General features: G+C 37.3%; 1 protein-coding gene across 4 annotated transcripts; it reads left to right on the plus strand.

The window, feature by feature from the left end:
- Positions 1–7,701: 7,701 nt before the first annotated feature.
- LOC121988527 (lysophospholipid acyltransferase LPEAT1-like) lies at positions 7,702–19,083 on the plus strand. 4 transcript variants are annotated; one of them, XM_042541988.1, is made up of 9 exons: positions 7,702–8,354; positions 10,265–10,366; positions 10,469–10,506; positions 11,769–11,833; positions 12,380–12,448; positions 15,908–16,041; positions 18,048–18,188; positions 18,373–18,436; positions 18,886–19,083. In XM_042541988.1, the coding sequence occupies exons 1-9, from the start codon at positions 7,827–7,829 to the stop codon at positions 18,945–18,947; spliced, it is 1,203 nt and encodes a 400-aa protein (XP_042397922.1). In that variant the 5' UTR covers positions 7,702–7,826; the 3' UTR covers positions 18,948–19,083. The 4 variants fall into 4 exon arrangements, with proteins under 4 accessions (XP_042397922.1, XP_042397923.1, XP_042397925.1 ...); XM_042541989.1 differs by lacking the exon at positions 18,886–19,083 and adding an exon at positions 18,739–18,873; XM_042541991.1 differs by lacking the exon at positions 18,886–19,083 and adding an exon at positions 18,753–18,873 and having other exon boundaries at positions 7,703–8,354.
- The last annotated feature ends 485 nt before the right edge of the window (positions 19,084–19,568 follow it).

Here is a 19,568-nt window from a genome sequence, read left to right on the forward strand (position 1 = left end):
CTATAAAAATTCTCACTCTATTTCTTATTTTATTTTTTTCGTGTATAATAACTTAAAATCTGAGTTTTCTATCATCTTTATCTTCTTGTCTACTAATTTTATCTTTTGTACACACAAAATACTAAATCTTCTCCTAATTATCATATATACTACTTTCATTATTTTACCAACGAGAGTTCCTATGTTCTATATTACAAATCTTAGACTATTAGTTTTTCTATAATTTTTATTCTTATCCAACCTATTGTATAAGAACTCTTGCATATTTAACACTATACTCAGACGTTACAGTCGAACCTGTTGGTGCAGCGGAGGCCGGCAAGAGGGGGGGGTGAATTGCTCCTGAAAAAATAAATATACCCTCCTCGTACTTTCAACTCAATTAGTGCAATAGTTAAATAAAACAGTAAAAGAAAGACACAGGAGAATTAACCTGGTTACAACCAAGGAGGTTGTTAATCCAGGGCAGTAGAAAAAGCGCAGTAAAAAAAATCTCCTTTGCTGAAGGCGGAGAAGCCTTTTACACTTTCAAAAACTCAGAACTATTGCTAGGAAACACAACAGATTGAATGCTTGAGTTGATATTGAATTTCTAGCTCCAGGGGCCTTTATATAGGTCCTGGAAATCCTATCCCGAGGCTCCAAGGCGCCTCCAACGAGGGTCCAAGGCGCCTCCATGGGAGTCAGCGGATAAAACTTTATCCGTGCGCAGAACGGTCACTTTGACTGGTTGAAGGCGCCTCCAACCTGGCTTAAGGCGCCTCCAACCTGGTTGAAGGCCCCTTCAACCTGGTTGAAGGCGCCTTCAAGTTGGAGGCGCCTCCAGTCAGGTTGGAGGTGCCTCCAAGCTGGCAGCTCAGCTCCTTTGACTTCGTTTTCAGCTTGTTGCGACTTCCGATGCTCCGATCTTTTGGGTGATTGTGGCCAACTGAAATAGGGCTCACCCGAACTCAATTTCCGGCCTTCCTCGAGCAGCCTTCCGTCCCGGCTTAACGTCCCTCGAACGCCGCGCACGCTCTTCACGCCCACCGGAGTACTCTTCCGCAGCTCTCTCGTCCTTCGGACGCACCAAGCCCGTCGGCTCCCTTCCCGTGCCGTCCTTCTCGCTAGTTGCGTCTTCCGCTCGACTTCTTGTGCTCCTAAGCTCCTGCACACTCAGACACAGGGATCAAATACAACGCAGGACCTAACCAACTTGGTTGATCACATCAAAACTATCACGGGGTCCAACAGAACCCTGCAACGTGTTTCTTCCAAATAATAAACTAACATTTGTCACGCCTCAGGTAGTCCCTGCAAGAAGAAATTTCGGCAGCATCTCCCTTGTACGGGTGACAATATAAAACTATTCTACAAAGCCCTCAGTGCCATATATACCTCAGCCAACACGGCTGGAACAATAACAATAAACATAACTAAACAACCACGCAATTTATATATATTTCAGCCTCTGGCTGACACAACCACGCAGTTTATATTTGAAAACCACCTACTCCACTATAATGACGGAAACCTTAAAACCACGATAGAGAAAACAACATAGTGGAAAAAGAAGTGTAGTAGACCAAAAACTCGATAAAACTCTGTACAAGCATACAAATCACACACATATATATGAAATGTAACAAGGAACCAAAAGACTAAAGAGTAGAAAACCAACACGACGCGAAGTGGGGACTAGCGACTGGAACCTCCTGACAGCATCAACCTAAAATAGTAATATCAACAGGGTGAGTTAAATCCTCAGCGGATGCCAAGTTGACATGCATAACAAGTAATAACTAATAGTAATAAATATGTGTACAGTCTCCTGAAATAATGATCAATGCAAGACTGGAAGTAAAGGGAGAAGTTGTACTCACCAGGACCTCCTATCAAGATAGGTCGTCAGACCGAAAATAACATGTCCCTGTATGCATGTCAACCATATGTATCCATCCAATATGCAACAATAAAGTGCAACAACCACAAGTAATAAATGCAATCATGCATATTATGCAAATGACATAATCACCCTGACGCAGTCAGCCATCTCACACACGATGGTGAGACCGAGTGTGTAGGGCTATGACAACTGTGCACTCTGCTATCACTGCTCCTGATGAGTGACCGAGTGGACAGGATGTTGTCGGAGTACATCTATCCTCCTATCCCAAATCATAAGTGGGGGAGTGCAATGCTCTCATCTCCCTAAGACAATCCAGAGGAGGGATCCCTGACGTGTTATCACGCTGCGTTACGCTACCCATGAGTGGACCAATGGAGCATTGACAGAGCAAACTGCCACACACCCTGCTTGATATACCACTAACCCATTAGTAGTTGTGTGTGCAGATCCATGTAGCTGGCGATGAGCTCAACAATAATGGGGCTACCAATCGCTCAGCATGTAATCATGTAAGATGGTGTATGACACTAAGCATGAAGATCTTGCCCATATCTATGTCCATAAAATATGTACCCAAAGAAAATACATGGATCAAATAAGGAACTCTGGGTACACGTGTTAGATATGGTAAATGTCTAGTCCGATATATCATAAGGCATAGTATGTCACTACCACAACATAAATAATCAGGACAATAATAAATCATAAATGCAAAATAGATGAAAGCATGCAACAGATATCATGTAGTGACATACTGAAACAAAGATGAACATAATTATTACTAGAGGTTATAATCTACTAAGCATATCAACATGACATTATCAAAAGAGATAAGTCAAGGTACCCGCCTCCAATGTAGATCAAGCTAATCAACCTCTATGTCGAAGTGCTCGTCCCGAATCCGAATCCTGTAATAAATCGTATGGTTTAGCTAAGTTTTATTGTAACAAGATAGATAAACCAAAATCCTTATTTACCAGGAACCCAAATTCATTCATTAATCTTGATTAATTAAATAAATCGAATCTAACCCGAAGCTAGATTAAATCCAACCTTTTAACCCTAATTAAATATAACTCACAAGTTAATTAGGATTAGCTCCATTAATCCTAACCGTTTGTTAACCAATCTCCTTAATCTTGTTAGGTTTAACTTATCCATAACATCTAGTTATCAACTACACCGTTCCAATTGAATCTATATTCATGTATGAATCAACTACAACTTACCCCCAACTCCATATCTATTTAACAATATAATTTAAGCCAATACTCACCTAATCTTTAAGGCGATCGCTAGTGTCCCACAACCGAAGATGGTGCGCAGCCGGTGATAATAGCTGATGCTCTGAATCGATGGCGAACAGTAGCACCGAAGCTGAGAAGACAAATCAAACTCACATCAATACCACATCCGAACATTCACTTTGTAGCCTCACAACCCATGAAGTTGCTAGCAAAACCCAGGTGGAGTCACTTGTTGGAATGTATACTAAAAGCCTAGCTTTTGTAAACATTTATTTAGAAATAAAAGAATTACATTGGTCAAATATCTACAAGTTAAGTGTAGTTGTTCGATTAATTTATATTGTAGATAACATGGTGTGTGGTGTCACACACAGAAGATTATGTTATCAGTTCTTTATAAATTATAAACAGTTGCTCACGACAAGATTGAAAGGAACAATCTATTGGAATAGTCGCAGTGTAATTAGGTATTAGTTTATCTTGACTGATAAATTATACTAGTACAATCTGAGTGTATTGAGTAGGACCATTTAAGGTAAGTTCTTTTTATACTGACTTAATAAAAGAGCAAGACCTTAGTTATTATGGAAGTGTGTGCTCTTAATCCTAATATAATAACAAGCACATATATTTAGTATTTATTTCTTTGACTTACCAAAGGGTGAGATTTAGCTCGATAAATTAATAAGCTCGATAAGTTGGGAAATGATATTCGTTATAGTGTGTGTTGTTGATTATAGAAGGAAACTCTGTCCTAGTAATCTAGGTTGAGAATGTCCCCAAGAGGAGCTCATAAAGATTGTCATGTTAAACCCTGCAGGTGGACTTAGTCCGACATGACGATGAGGTTGAGTGGTACTATTCTTGGACTAAGATATTAATTAAAGAGAGTTGTCAGTAACTCATTTAATTAGTGGGCATTCGACATCTTAAATACAGGGAGACTAACACACTCATAATAAGAAGGAGCCCAAAATGTAATTTGGGATTGGTGTGGTAGTTCAATAATAATTCTTTAGTGGTATGAATTATTATTGATGAAGTTAAGTTGTGTGTTCGGGGCGAACACGGGAAGCTTAATTTCATCGGGAGACCAAAACCAATTCCTCCTCTCGGTCCCTATCGTAGTCTCTTGTATATAGAGATTTATATCCACCACATACCCACTTCTTACCCACCTTTATACCCATTCTAATGGGGCCGGCCAAGCAAGCTTGGAACCCAAGCTTGGGTAGGCCAAGTAAATAGGATGAGTTGAGTTGGTGTGGCCGACCCTAGCTTGAACCCAAGCTTGGTGTGGCCGGCCACATCATATTAAAAGGGATTTTATTTTTAATCTTTTCTTAATGTGGATATCATGGTTTTAAAAGAGAAGTTAAAATTTAAATCTTTCCTTTTATATCTTTCTACAAAAGATTAAGAAAAGATTTGATATCTTTCCTTATTTGTAGATTGAAAGGAAGATTTTAATTTTGATAAAACTTTCCTTTTTTGTAACCATGTTCATGATTTAAAAAGAGAGTTTTAAAATTAAATATTTCCTTTTATAAGTTTCTATAAAAGATTAAGAAAAGATTTTATAGATTGAAAGGAGATTTTAATTTTAGAGAAAACTTTCCTTTTTGGAAATCATCCACACATTTAAAAGAAAGATTTTAATTTATAAAATTTCCTTTTATAACCCATCATGAAGAGATAAATTATTAGAGAAATTTTATTTTTTAAAATTTCCGGAAACAAATAAGGAAGTTTTAATTTTTGTTTAAAACTTGCCTATTTTGAAACTCTTGAGGTGACCGACCATTATAATTAAGAAAATGAATTTGATTTTAATTAATTAAATTTTCCTTTTCATGGCAAAGGAATTAAGGAAGTTTTTATTTAAATTTTCTTATTTGCCAAGACTAAGGATTATAAAAGAGGGGGTAGAGGTGCCTTCATGGGTGACAACTCTATTATATTTCTTCCTCTCTTTTCTTCCTTGGTTGTGGCCGGCCCTAGAGTTCTCCCTCTCCTCTTCTCTTCTTCTTTAGTGGCCGGTTTCATCCTCTCTTGGAGCTTTTGATGGTGGCCGGTTCTAGCTAGGAGAAGAAGGAGAGAAAGGAGACTTTGTTTCTTGAATCCCTTGGAGCTTGGTGGTAGTGGCCGAAATTCTACATCCTTGGAGGAGTCTTGGTTTGGCTGAAACTTGCAAGGAGGAAGAAGTAGGGCTTGGGTGGTTCTCATCTCGGTAGATCGTTGCCCACACAACATCCGGGATAAGAAGAGGAATACAGTAGAAGATCAAGAGGTCGTTGCATACAAAGGAAGATATAACTAGTAATTATTTTCCGCATCATGCTAGTTATTTTTTCTTTGTATGAATTCCAAACACAAAGACATTATATTCTATATTTTTTAATTTGTTATTCAAGTTTGTGTTTTTCTTTATTTTTCGAATTTGTGATTCGATTGTTCTTTTTGGTTAAATCTAGAGTTATATAAGAAAATTAAATATTAGCTTTCTTTAAAAGACTTTGTCTAGGCGGTGGTGGATGCTCCCATATCCAAGAAAGCTTAGTGTCTCGCCATGTTTAACCTGGAAGTCAATTTTGGAAATTAATATTTAATTGAATTTATAACGTAAGTGGATTTGGATTACTTGCGATCCAATTCTAAACCATTAAGAACAGATAAGTTAAATTTGGAATCAATAATGTTAAGTTCCGTTTGCGATTCCTAATTTAACTTCTAAATAGCACAATAGGTTATTTAGGAAAGGTTCGACACTTGTACAAAATTTTTGTACAGTGGAACCGGTACGATCTTCCTAGGACTAACCAACATTACTGACATGAGTGTGATCGCTGACAACAAGAAATGGACAGTCCGTCCTACTCGAGAGATCGACAACAGATCTGCGCCTCAATGATTGAAGTAGTCGGAGATGGGAAGATTGGATCTAGGGCACCAGTGAAGAAACTAGGGCTCGGCCTCGGGTGGCAGCGGCGACATTGGGTCAGATCTGGTGGCCGGCGACAGTGCTAGGGCACAGGCCGTTCCACCTGCACAGCGGCGACTCAGGGAGAAGGGAAATCAGACGGATCTGGGGCAATCAGTAGTTCCGTGTCGGCGAGGAGGAGTCCTTGCGCCGGTGCTCGACGAGGCGGTGGAGCAGAGGTCGCAGGAGCGATTGAGGCTGGAGTCGGGGAGATCGGCAAGGACTTGTCTAGGGCTTGACTCTTCCGTGCAGAGGGCAACTCCGAGAAAGGGAGACAAGGCTGGCGGAAGACAGATCTAGGGCACAGGTGAGGTCGACTGCCGACTCTATTCCATGCGGTGGCGGCGCTCTGCAGAGGAAGAGGGCGACACCTAGGCACCGACGGTGGCCTTTGGCGTTCAGTGGAGAGGCGTCACGGGATCAAAGGGGAAGAGGAAGAGGAAAAGACTTCGGGTTGGGGGAGAATCGGCAGATGGGAGAAGTGAAAGGAATCGACGACGAAGAGGAAAAGAAGAGGGGAGAAGAGGATCGAGCACGACACGACAACAGAGGAAAAGAAAAAGAAAAGTTAAACTTTTCCTCGTTAAACAGGCTTTTCCGTGGCCTAATATTTATCTCCGTAATTTATATCATACGACCTCCGAAAAATTCCTAGAAAATTTTTAAAAATTTCAAAAAATTTCATTAGGATATTTCATCCATTTAACTTTATTATTTAATTAATATTTGAGGTACCGTATTTTATAATATTAGCATAATAATTTAATGAATTTATTCATTAAACATTTACTCGTCATTTACAACGTTTCTATTTATTTTTATAGAATAATGAATATAATTTATAGTTATATATCTTGAATAAATAATACATAAAACAATTTTAAATGGTATATGTCATGTGAATGGTTGAATAAAATTAAAATAATACAATACGTTTAGATCTACGGCCCGTCTACAATAATTAAATTCTAAGATCTCATGTGATAGTTGGATTAAAATAATGAGTTTAGTATAAATTAGTAATAAGAGAAATTTTTTAGAGTAATTTTAAAACGTCCTTCAGGATTTTATAGTTTTTAAATTGCCTCTCAAGATTGTATTTATGTAAAAACATCTCCTATTGTTTTTTATAAAAATAATAATGAGAGGGTGCCATTTTTTAAGTAAACTTTGGGGGTTATATTTAAAATATTATTAAATGTTGAGTGATAGTTGATTTTTTTTTAGTTTTTAAATGGATTTGAAAGAATTTTAAAATTTTAGGATATTTTTATTAGAGACGTGATACGTTGTGCGCCATCAGTGTGCGGCTGCATAGTATTTTTCTAATTTCTGGTGCATTTAGTTCGATCCCAGCTATAATATTAATATATTTATAGACATTTTTTTACGCAATGGACTTCTAGATCGTTCACCGGTATTTTTTAATTTATTTTAATAATAGATAAAAAAAATTTATAGGACTGATGATTTTATAATTAATTAATAAGATTAATTAAATTTATTATATTTTTTAATTTTTCATGCATTTAAGATTTAAGGATGCGTTCAAGTTAAAAAAAAAAATCATGAACAGACCGGTCTCCTCCGGATTAGTCTGCCTAACTTAAAAAAAAATCTCTCCATTCTTCTTTACCATGTAAACCAACGGCCCACTTCAGCTTCCCTCTTCCCGTTCCCGTTCACCGTACCGTCGTTAAATATTCCTCCCATGGCGTCGCCCGGCCTCACCGATCTCGCCGGAGCTGATGGATCCGAATCTAATTCCTCCCTCTTTCCACCTGGAGGCGAAGGCGACTCGGCCACTCCCAAGTACGATCAGCCGCTCCTCAAACCCGACTCCTCCCCCACCGCTGCCTTGGCCTCCGCCGCGGTACCGATTTCTTCCGAGGAGTTGGATAGGAAGTATGCCCCCTACGTGCGAAGGGACGCCTACGGCACGATGGGAAGGGAGAAGCTCCCTCTGACGGAGAAGATTTTGTTAGGGATAGCGGCGGTGACGCTGGTGCCCATTCGCGTGGTTGCAGGGGTGCTGATACTTGTGTTTTACTATCTTATCTGCCGGATATGCACGTTATTCTCCCCTCCGAGTCGGGAGAATGGCCAGGAGGATTACGCTCACATGACTGGGTGGAGGAGGGAGGTGATTGTGCGATGCGGGAGATTTGCCTCTAGGGCAATGCTCTTCGCGTTTGGTTTTTACTGGATCAAAGAGAGTCGTCGGGGCCTTGGTAACGAGGTACTACCAGATTGAACTAGAAATCTCTCTCCAAGTTTTAGCTTGTTGATTCTTCTTTCTTTTTATGTGTCCGTTTGGACTGTCCTATCTTGTTCAGTTCATTCCGTATAATATATAGTATTCGTCCTAAGGAACATTATTATTTTTGTTAAGTACCAAATTTCTAAAACTATGTTTGTAATGACAACTTCGATCCATATTTACTAAAATTTCATGAAGTTGCATGAATACCTTTTGATTTGCGAAGTTTTTTGCTTTCCTGAATCAGAAGGTATATGAAGAGTGATGTCAAAAAGAGATGGTCAAGTAGATAAATGCAAAAATTAATGCTAATTATTTGTGACGCCAAAAATGAGGTGATGCTGAAGTAGATTCAACCATATGTGCAAAGTCAATGGCCATGACAATCTAACTAACAATTATGATTTGGTATTATGATTCTTCCCCTATTAGTAGTTATAAGAAAAGGCTAGCACTGTGAGACTTAGATAATTAGCATAATGCAAATGAATGAAGGTGCAATTTTTTATTCATAGTTGATATCAAATTAGTCCATATTCCATAGTTATTAACAACAATCACCAAGCCTTATCCCACTAGGTGGGGTCCACTAATATTCCATAGTTATTAAAATCACCAAAAAAAAAAACTTTGGGTTATTGGTTCATTGGGCCATCCAGTAGGTCAAATGGTTGAATTAGGTATCGAATTATCAATCCCAAAATTGATTGAGGAGCTAATAGTTCAGTTACTTCGATTAACTTGCCAGTTGCATAACTATTGCGACAATATTAAATTTTTGCTATAAAATTAATCTTTGTACATTATCTGATTAACATATCTAATTTGCTAGAACCTAAAAATACTATTGATTAAATGACATCTTTACCCATCTAATATTAAAGTAGACAAATAGGACAGCCAGATGAATAATTAAGTCTTTTTCCTTTTTTTACTGCTGTTATTTGTTGTTATGTCAAAATTTTAAAAAGATACCTTTGCCCTTCTAATATGAAGGTAGATTAGTGGATATTTTGAAAATTTTTGGGAGTAAATAAACTGGTTTGACTTTTAGAAAACTGGCCAGTTCTACCGGTTTGACAAAAACTGGTGGGTTCAACCAGTTTTTATCCAGATAGAATGCAGATCCTATCTCTTAAACAACTGGACCAGATCAAAACCAGATTTAATGTTTGCTAATTGGATCAGATGGCCTATCTGGTTTTAGTACCTATAGTTAACCTCCTGTATCCCTTTTAAGGAGTGTGGTTGAATTATATCTCTAAACTAATTTGAGCAATGAAATTTTAAACAAATTAGCACAATGTAAACTTAGCTAATTCACAAAATATGAATGGATGAAATTGCAAAAAGTGAGATGCATAATTGAAATCTAATCAACTTACTGTACATAATTGAAATTATGGATCTTATTTCCCTAGCTGCCCTATTATTTATGTCAATGATTATAGTTTTAGACAACTTGTCCTAAATCATTTCATTTCCTAATTTGCTTAAGAATATCACTTGTGTTGCTATTTCAGATTGGACTCTGAATTATATTCACTATTCGCCTTTGCATTTCTACCTTAATATAGATTGGGTCAGTACGACCTTAATTCTTCTAACTATAAGGGAGTTGTAATTTTACTTCAGGCAGGGCTAGGATTATGCAGGGTCCCAAGAAAAATAAAATTCTCTCGTCAGTTCTGTACTTCTATTAACTTCAAGAATTATGTTGAATTGTAAAGTTTTGTGTTAATTTGTATTGTAAAAAGTCACTGTGCTGGCCGTTTAAACAAATACAAGTCTTCATGCTTAGGAGATCTTTCTCTTCCAGATGTAGGTACCCTTATGGAGTATTACATTTTTTATGTTATTGTCCTAAACTCCACAATCTTCTAAATCAGGTCAATGAATTTGAAAGACCAGGTGCCATTGTTTCAAATCACATTTCTTATGTGGATATTCTCTATCATATGTCATCAGCCTTTCCAAGTTTTGTTGCAAAGGTGCGTTACTTTTTTCTTTTAACAAATGTAGCTAAATTATGAGGATATTATGCTTTGAATTTTTCGGCTAACATAGTTGAACTTTGTCACTTTTTGCTGAAGAGATCAGTAGCTAGTCTTCCCTTGGTTGGTCTCATCAGGTACTTTTCTTCTATTATTTTCTCATTAGGCTTGTAGTGTACTAAACCCTTTGTTATTTGACAATTGTGAAGTTACTATGACTCTTGATTCAGCTATTATGTCTATTTTAGCATGTGAAGTTATCAAGCTTTTTTCTCTTGAAAATCTATTTTTCAATCTTGATGAAGAGAAATTTATATTATTACTCCATTGCTTCCTGCTCTTTCATTTTCTACTCTTCTCTATGTCTTTGCTCATAAGTATTTGTGAAACTTGAGCTTCATCTGACCAGATTTTACATGCTAAAATATATGGTAGAAATGGAAGTACATCTTCTCTTATTACATCCCATCATGGATTTTGCACATACCTGATAGAAACAATAGTGAATTTCCTTTTTCTTGTTACATACCAAGATGGATTTTGCACAATATCTTTAAATGCCATGTAAGATGTTCTTGATTAATGAATAACAATAGACAAGATTATGTACCATGGTTTAAAGTGTCATGCTGAGACAGTCGAAACGGGCGAAACATCTCGTTTCACCCGGTGACCGGCACGACCTTGGCACCAGACCCACGACAACTGCGATGTGTTGCGCGACCTTGTGGCTGCAGCAGAGGGGTCGCTTAACCCCGCAACAGCAGCGGAGAGGTCGCATAACCCTTCTGTTGCCGCCGTGGAGGTATCGTACGACCCTGCGACTGTTGCAGAGGGGTCACATGACCACCGCGGTCGCGCTGGAGCAGTCATGCCATCCTCGCGGCCCACGGCAACGCCGAAGTCGCGCGAGCTCGAGAGTGGTGTCGGATTTCAGATTTTTTTAATTAAACTTAGGTTAATTATTTTAATCAACTCCTAACTGTGATGGAGATAATCTAAAGAGATTTTATTAAACCCTAATAAAAGTATCTAATTAGTTTTATATTTCATTTATTTTAATTTAAAAATTATAATAAAATTTTTATTTATTTATTTATCTATTTTCATATCTTTCCTTTTTTTTAAGATTATTTTTTATATTTTTTATTTTATTTATTTTTTGAATATTTATGTTAAATATTTTATTTTTTAATGAATATATTTTATATTTAAAAAAAATACCAAAATTATATCGGCACGGCACGATACGGTACCGAAACCGTATCGTTCCGGTCCAAGACCGAAACCTTGGCACGGGTCGAAATTTTAAACCTTATTATGTACTATGCCTTATGCCTCTCATTACTTGTATAAATGAGCTAGATGGAATGATGACACTAGTCCCTTTTCTTTGCAGCAAGTGTCTTGGTTGTGTCTATGTTCAACGGGAGTCCAAGTCATCTGATTTGAAAGGGGTTTCAGGTATGTTTTCACTGCAAATCTACATGAATTATAGTAGCATATATGTATTGGACAATACTGGGGTATTCGTGAAAGAAATTTTTTGATTGTTATTGTTACAAAGTGGATGATCTATAGCTATAATGAAGACAAAAAGGTATAGTGCATCAAAATCATAATGACTTTCTATAGTGAAGGACGTGTAGTAATCAAGTATTAGAAAAGTTAAATGATTAAAAGCAAACGTCTATGTCTGTAATAAATATATTTTGTTGTTAAATGGTAAAGTTGTTGCCATGTGACCAAAAAGGTCACGGGTTCGAATCCTGGAAACAGTTTCTTGCAAAAAGCAGGGTAAGGCTGCGTACAATGGATCCTTCCCTGGGACCTCGCATGGCAGGAGCTTCGTGCACCGGACTGCCCTTTTTTTTTTTTGTTAATCTCTGTCTATTTGGTGTACATTTATATTTCTATCATCTTTAGCATCCCATAGCTATAAACCTTTTGGTTCAGTTTTCCTCCATTGTTTAGCATGCTTCTTTAATTGCTTCCTGTTTTATTTCTTAGGTATTGTCACAGAAAGAATCCAGAAATCCCACAAAGACTATCTTTGCCCAATGATGTTGCTCTTTCCAGGTCAACATGCAAGACTGTTCAATCTTATCGTTGACTTATGGTTTTTTTGGTTGACAATGGCTTGGCGTGAATTGCTTTCCAATTCAAAATGTTATCAGATTATTATGGAATCATGTCATTATTAAGGAAACAGTGGATAGATGCAGGGTTCTTGCCCTTCCAAAAAATAAGGCTTGGTGTGAATTGCTTTCCAATTCAAAATATTATCAGATTATTATGGAATCATGTCATTATTAAGGAAACAGTGGATAGATGCAGGATTCTTACCCTTCCAAAAAATAAAACACTGGGCTTATAAGCTGCTGAAACATTACTTAGAACATGGTGAACTCCTGCAAGGATTTCTTTATAATGTAGTAAGTGATGTAGTTAATTCAAGACCAGATAATTAGATGGCAATTCTGATATTGAATACTTTTGATAAAAAAAATACATTAATTACATTAATCTCGATTGATTGCTAGGGTCAACATTGTAAGTAGGATTTGACTAATTATTGACTAGAAGCCATCATCTTCTCATAGCATTAGACACCAAGTATGATAATGTGCTTAAAAACCATCCCTGTTTGACATGAGACTGGGAGTCACAAGTCATCTTCAAACCTTTTGGACTTTGCTTCACCATTCCATATGCCACTTTCTGCAAAATAGTCATTCATGTTGGTGCAACATCCCTCAGGTCAAGGTTGACCAAGCTTGAGTCTTGGTTTGAGTTTCGATGTTTGACAATACAAGGTTGATTGAAGAAGAGTCAAGTAGGTCAAGGATGACCGGATACTTGACTAAGAAGTCCTAACTAGGATGTTAGGCAGAAGGAAAATCCTGGTGAGTGAAGCCAGGTGAAAGACCTAGTGAGTGAAGTTAGGCAGTGAGGAAATCCTAGTGAGTGAAGCTAGGTGAAAGTCCTGGTGAGTGAAGTCAGGCAAAGGAAAATCCTGGTGAGTGAAGCCAAGTGAAAATCCTGGTGAGTGAAGCCAGGTGAAAATCCTAGTGAGTGAAGCTAGGTGAAAGACCGTGAGTGAAGCCAGACAGAAGAGAAGTCCTAGTGAGTGAAGCTAGGCAGAAGGGAAGTCCTGGTGAGTGAAGCCAGGCACGGTGAAATCCAGATGGGTCAAGGTTGACCAGACATCTGGTGAAAGTCAAAGTAGGTCAAAGGGATTGACCGGATGCTTGGCAAGAGGAGAAAAGTCCAAGTGGGTCAAAGGGATTGACCGGACACTTGGTGAGAGAGTCCTAGATGGTCAAGGGTGACCGGATGCTAGGTTTTATGTACCAATAAGTCATGGTTGATTGGATGTTGGTTTAGGGGGCTTTGGACTTGGTTTTGGGCAAAAAACCAAGATATGGATTGATCAGCCGATTGATCCAGCAGATCTGGATCGATCAGTGGATTGATCCAGCAGATCTGGATCGATCGGCCGATCGATCCAAAAGATCTGGATCGATCGGCCGATCGATCCGGTGAGTCCCCGCGAACAGAACCCCTCTGGATCGATCGGTGGATCGATCCAGAGGTCCCAATCGATCAGTGGATCGATTGGGAGCTGCTGTTTATGCGCGATAAGCCCTGGATCGATCCACCGATCGATCCAGGCTATTCCAGAGAGCACAGAGGCGCTCTGGATCGATCCGTGGATCGATCCAAAGCCTCCCCGATCGATTGGGAGCATTCCAATCGATTGGGATTCGACCGTTAGCGTCGATTTAAGCCGCAGGCGTTCATTTCCTTCGGCATTGCTTCCACAACAGAGCTCAGATCTTCATCAGCGACTCCACAGAGCTCTCCACGCCAGTTCTTGAAGTTCTTGGAGGTTCTTCCAAGTCAAGAGGCGGATCTATTGCAAGAGGAAGAAAGCTAGGGTTTTCTTGTACTCATTGTAAGCTTTGTGCTTGTATTTTGTATCCTTTCCCCTTCCTCTTGTAGTGTGAACTTGTAGGGCTTCTCCGCCTTCGGTAGTTACCGAAAAGGAGGGTTTTATTAGTGGAGGGTGCGTGAGTAGGTGTGGATCCTTGGACTAGGCACCTCTTGTGAGGTGGATACCAAGTAAATCAACCTTGTTAGCGTTGTGTGGTTTGTTTCTTGTATTTCCGCTGCACATCTTTGAAGAAACAAGCAACGATGAGCACCTAGCGAGCGACGAGCTATTCACCCCCCCTCTAGCTACTTTCTGGTCCCAACAATTCAATGGATAATGTTCTTGGAATACTCGATAATTTAAATATTTAAATGTTCAAGGAAGGGCAATTAAAGCCACCAATTTGCACTAAAAATCTCTAGCTTAGATTTTCCTGATATACTGATTTGACAATTGGCAGCTGCTTTAATATCATAAGGTGCTTTCTATGTGGTTGATTGTCTTCATTTTAGTGGGATGCTACTACATAGGGACAAAAAACTCAGGGGCCTCAAATTGACCTAATTTTCTGTGTGTGTATGTGTGTCCATGTTTTGGATTTTAAAAGCTATGATATCAATTATCAGGGTTCCTAGTTTTTCTAGAAAACTCAAAACTAATTTGATATAAATATATAATTTTGTAATTATTCATGTGTTGTATGGTGAATATATTATAGATGCCCAAAGAAACCTGAAACCTGAATTGAACCCTTTGTTTCACATTTTCCATAGACTGAATCAATTCTGATTGAGTTTGGTCAGAAACCCACATTGACCTGATCCGATCGCAACCCTAGATAATCCATTCTGAACAATAATTTGTATGAACACCTCCACTTATTGCATGGTCAGCAGCACACACAATGATCCTTTGCCACCATAAAACTTCATCATCCAGGGAAAGGATTGTCTTGTATTTTTGACACTGTTTCTTCATATTAAACTCAATCTGGTAGTATTAATTCATTATTAAACTTTTCAATAGTGAATTGGTTATTAAATGTTGATGGATCAAGGATTAAAATTGTATTATTGGATTTATCAAGGTCGATTGAGCCTGATTCCGGAAGAAAAGGAAATAGAATAATATACTGGTATGCTGTCAGCTATGGACACGAATTGAACTTTTTACTGAGTTAGTATGGTTTTTGTATAGTAAGCTGCTTGCTTATCTTCTTACCTATGGACAGTTAGTAGTAAGTACTGAGTATAATACTAGGCAAATGACCACACCAACTTGAACTTGATCTAAATGAGCATTTTCCATGCATTTGGAGAGAAAATTTTGAAATATTTGTCATATTCATAACAAGGAGCATAAATAGTTATGAAGAGTGCAATGATGATAATGTGTACATCACACAACTTTAGCATGGGTTCCAGCAACCAGACTACAAGATTAAGTTTTTTTAATACTGAATTTGTTACTAAATGATTACATGTGTATGCTTATCACTTTTTCAATATTCTTGCTCACAAACATGCATGATGCAAACTTTCACTTTTATTCAATTTAACTAATTTAGCTAATGTGGTTGTAATTTGTTTTCGTAATTTCAGAGGGAACTACTACAAATGGTGATTTTCTTCTTCCTTTCAAATCTGGTGCCTTCTTAGCCAAAGCACCCGTGGTTCCAGTTATTCTTCGGTATCCTTACCATAGATTTAGTCCGGCATGGGATTCCATATCAGGGGTGAGAAATCACCGACCCATTTGTCGATTAATATTTTTCCTTCATTTTCAGCTTATTTAGTACATCTGCAAGATGCTTGGGAAGAGATTTTAATGATTTTGATAGAATTTTTGTAGTACTTTGTGTGCCTGTGTTTGGAGGGTGGGCCCATGATCCAAAAACTTGGTTGATTGCAAGTCGATTGTTCAACAATAGTCTCCCATCACCTTACTTGCAATTTAACAGTAAAATTGAAACAAATGCATAATGTGCAAACAAATAAAATGGAAACAATGTAATACATAATTTTTTTATAAAAAAACCCATATATAATGAGTGATTTTTACATTTGATACTGAGCATGTAGCATGTGTAAGTTTTTTTTTAATATCCTTGTTACACACCTAGATCCACACTTGTATCAGATACTTGTACCCAAGTCCAAGCAATGTAGAGTTGTACCTTGTAAATTAAATTATCACTTTAAATTGAACTTATAATATACCAGTCTGCATGTAGTTCGGCTCAAAAGTAATAATTGGATGCAATCATCTAAGTTGCCAAAAGAATTGTTACTCTTGAAGTGACATGTGTATGTTATTCCAATTGCAAGGATCCTAACTTCTAATGGTTTAAGTCAACTATTCTATAACTATTTATAGCAAATGTAATGATATAGTGACTAAGGTGTAATATCTTGGCCAGGTACTGAGATGGGTCTTGACTGTATTTAAATATTGTTACTGTCAAAGCAACACAGATGTATTTACCTTGTAAAAGAAATTATCCCTTTGAATTGAACTTACAATATACCAGAATGCAAATTGTTGGGACCAAAAGTAATAATTGCATGCAATTATCTAAATCGACGCCCAACATATAGTTACTCTGTAAGTGACACGTGTATGTTATTCCAATTGCAAGCATCCTAACTTCTAATGTTTTAAGTCAACTCTACTGTCACTTCAGTACGTTGACACTTGAATGGGCTGGTACCAATTGGTATCAACTATCAACTAGGGTTTCAGTCAGTGTCAACTCACTCTCCATCTACTATATAGAGCTTGTTTTACTGCAAAACCCCATGAAATTGCAAATTATAAAATTAAATTCACTGAAACTTGAATCAAATTGACACAAAAACTTAATTCCATTATTAGATCAGTACCTTAACTTCTTTGTCAAAATCTCTTTGCTATTTTTTTGGCGTATCTATGTATAATTTAAGATGCCTCTAACGCCCAGCTTTAATTATGAGTGCCATTGATTTTTGACTTTCCAAATAGGGATCCTTCCCCTTGTGTTCCCTTCTAATCAAACTGCTTTAGATTTATATTCCCATTGGAACCTTGGACTTGTCTGCTCCTCTTTGGGCACTGAGCTTTCTTGCTTCATTTATCATAGCATTGTTGTAGAACTCATTGCCTTGTTTCTAAATCTGTCTTGGTTTTTTGTTCTTAGTCAGCATTATTGTTCTTGGTGCTGCGTAGATGCACATGTTTTGCTGATGGCTTTTGTGTTCTAGAGTTCCTTGGCATTCTTCTGGATTTTGAGCATTGTATTAATTTGTATGAATATACAATGTGAAGACTGGTTTACAACTCCGCATCAATATTATTTCCTCAGAACATCTGTTCTCATAGAGATTTATTATGAAGCAGATTTTCATTTGATGACTGTTCATTCAACTCACCTGAGTGACATGGTGTAGTATGTTTACGCAATCTTAATTAACAATATTTGACCAGTACCAAATGTCATGGATGTAAGAGTTTTAAAAGCCATCCTATTTCATTGTCATTTTAACTACACCAAAGCAGGCCACCCAACTCCATCTCGTATTTCTTGGATGTTAGTTTTAATTCTCCTGTTTCGTGGATGTCAGTATTTTTTTGTTCCTTCTGAAGTTACTACTCCATTAGCATCTTTAATAAACTTATGTGATGTTAGATTCATCCTTGTTCATGTTAATTGTGAGCCCCTTAATTTACCCACCTGCTTTATCTCTCATTTTATGGAATTTGCAGGTACGCCATGTTTGTTTGCTTCTTTGCCAATTTGTAAACCATCTTGAAGTGATCCATTTGCCTGTTTATTATCCTTCCGAGCAAGAAAAGGAGGATCCCAAACTCTACGCTAACAATGTGCGGAAGTTAATGGCAACTGAGGTATGCTTGGTCCCTTTCTAAGGCAGATACACTCAAAGATGTACGATTTGGCTTGATATGAAAGTTCACTTTAGTTCTTTACATATTATAGTGTCCCTTTCCCTGAACATACGTCAAAGATGTTTTGTTCTTCCTCCTGATGTATCAATTTAATGGTGTCTAATTGCCGTTTCATTTTCTCCAGGGAAATCTAATGCTTTCAGATGTTGGACTTGCCGAGAAACGAATCTACCTTGCTATTCTGAATGGTAATAGTCTTCCTCGTGTTTTACGTCGGAAAGATGATTGAAAACTTATTACAAGACTTGTATCAATCAATTTACTCGATTTGTTCCATATGTTATACTTTTGACTACTATGGTTACACTTCACTTTCTAAATAAAAGAATCAGGGTGCTTATTCACTATTCTTCTACATAATTCCCAAACAAATACTGTGTTTTATGTTGCCAATTTTATTTTTCAAAAAATATAATCGTATAAATGGAAATTATTCTAAATTCTCTTCTATTTTTAACCATATTGTGTTCCTTTTGTTTCATGGCGCGAGGTGATCGTTGCCAGATTGCATCACCAGAAACTAAACAATCAATCTGTTCTTGATGCAGGTACGCTTTTTCAAAGTTAATTGGGGTTCTCTCCTTGTAGACTATTTATTTATTTTCGACATCCCACCTTTCTCGAATCTTCTGCTCAGCCCTCAAAAAAAATGCTCGACGTAAAAAATCACGGTGGCTATTTTCCCCCCTTCATATTTAGGTTTTTTTTGTCTTCTTCTTGTTGTTGTTGTTTTTGGTTGTAGTGATAACTTTGTATTAGCCATTTACTTAACAATTTTATTTTGAGTACAAGGAAAAGTTCACAGAAATGATAAATATGGAGATTAGCTGAGATGTGACGTGTTTTCTAGATCATCAACTGAGATTTCTTCTCTTTCTAATGTTAATGTTGTGTTTCTTACAAAGATTTAAAAAAAAAAAAAAAGGAAGAAGAAAGAAATGTAGAAATGGTGCAGCGATAAAGACCTACATTAAGCAACCCGATAATCAGGCTACTGATTGAATTTTTAAACAAAGTTGCTGGGTGACATTGATTGTCATTTGTACCTTCGGATTTATTTTGTGGACGAATAGAAGGGAGCCCACTCATGTTTTTTAGGATTAGTTGAAATATTAATGAAACTAGCATGGCAAGTCAAATCACGCCATGGAGATGTTTCGTGTATGTAAGTATATTAAAATATCATATAATTATTTAAGTAAAATACAGTAAAATACTTGGCAACCGATCAATAAAATTAGGTTTAAAGAGAAACATATAGAAGAAAAAAATTATATTAATGGACTTCTATTTTAATCCGTAGAAAATTTTGTTTGTTCT

Source organism: Zingiber officinale, chromosome 6B (genome assembly GCF_018446385.1).
Source record: "Zingiber officinale cultivar Zhangliang chromosome 6B, Zo_v1.1, whole genome shotgun sequence".
Taxonomy (NCBI): Eukaryota; Viridiplantae; Streptophyta; class Magnoliopsida; order Zingiberales; family Zingiberaceae; genus Zingiber; species Zingiber officinale.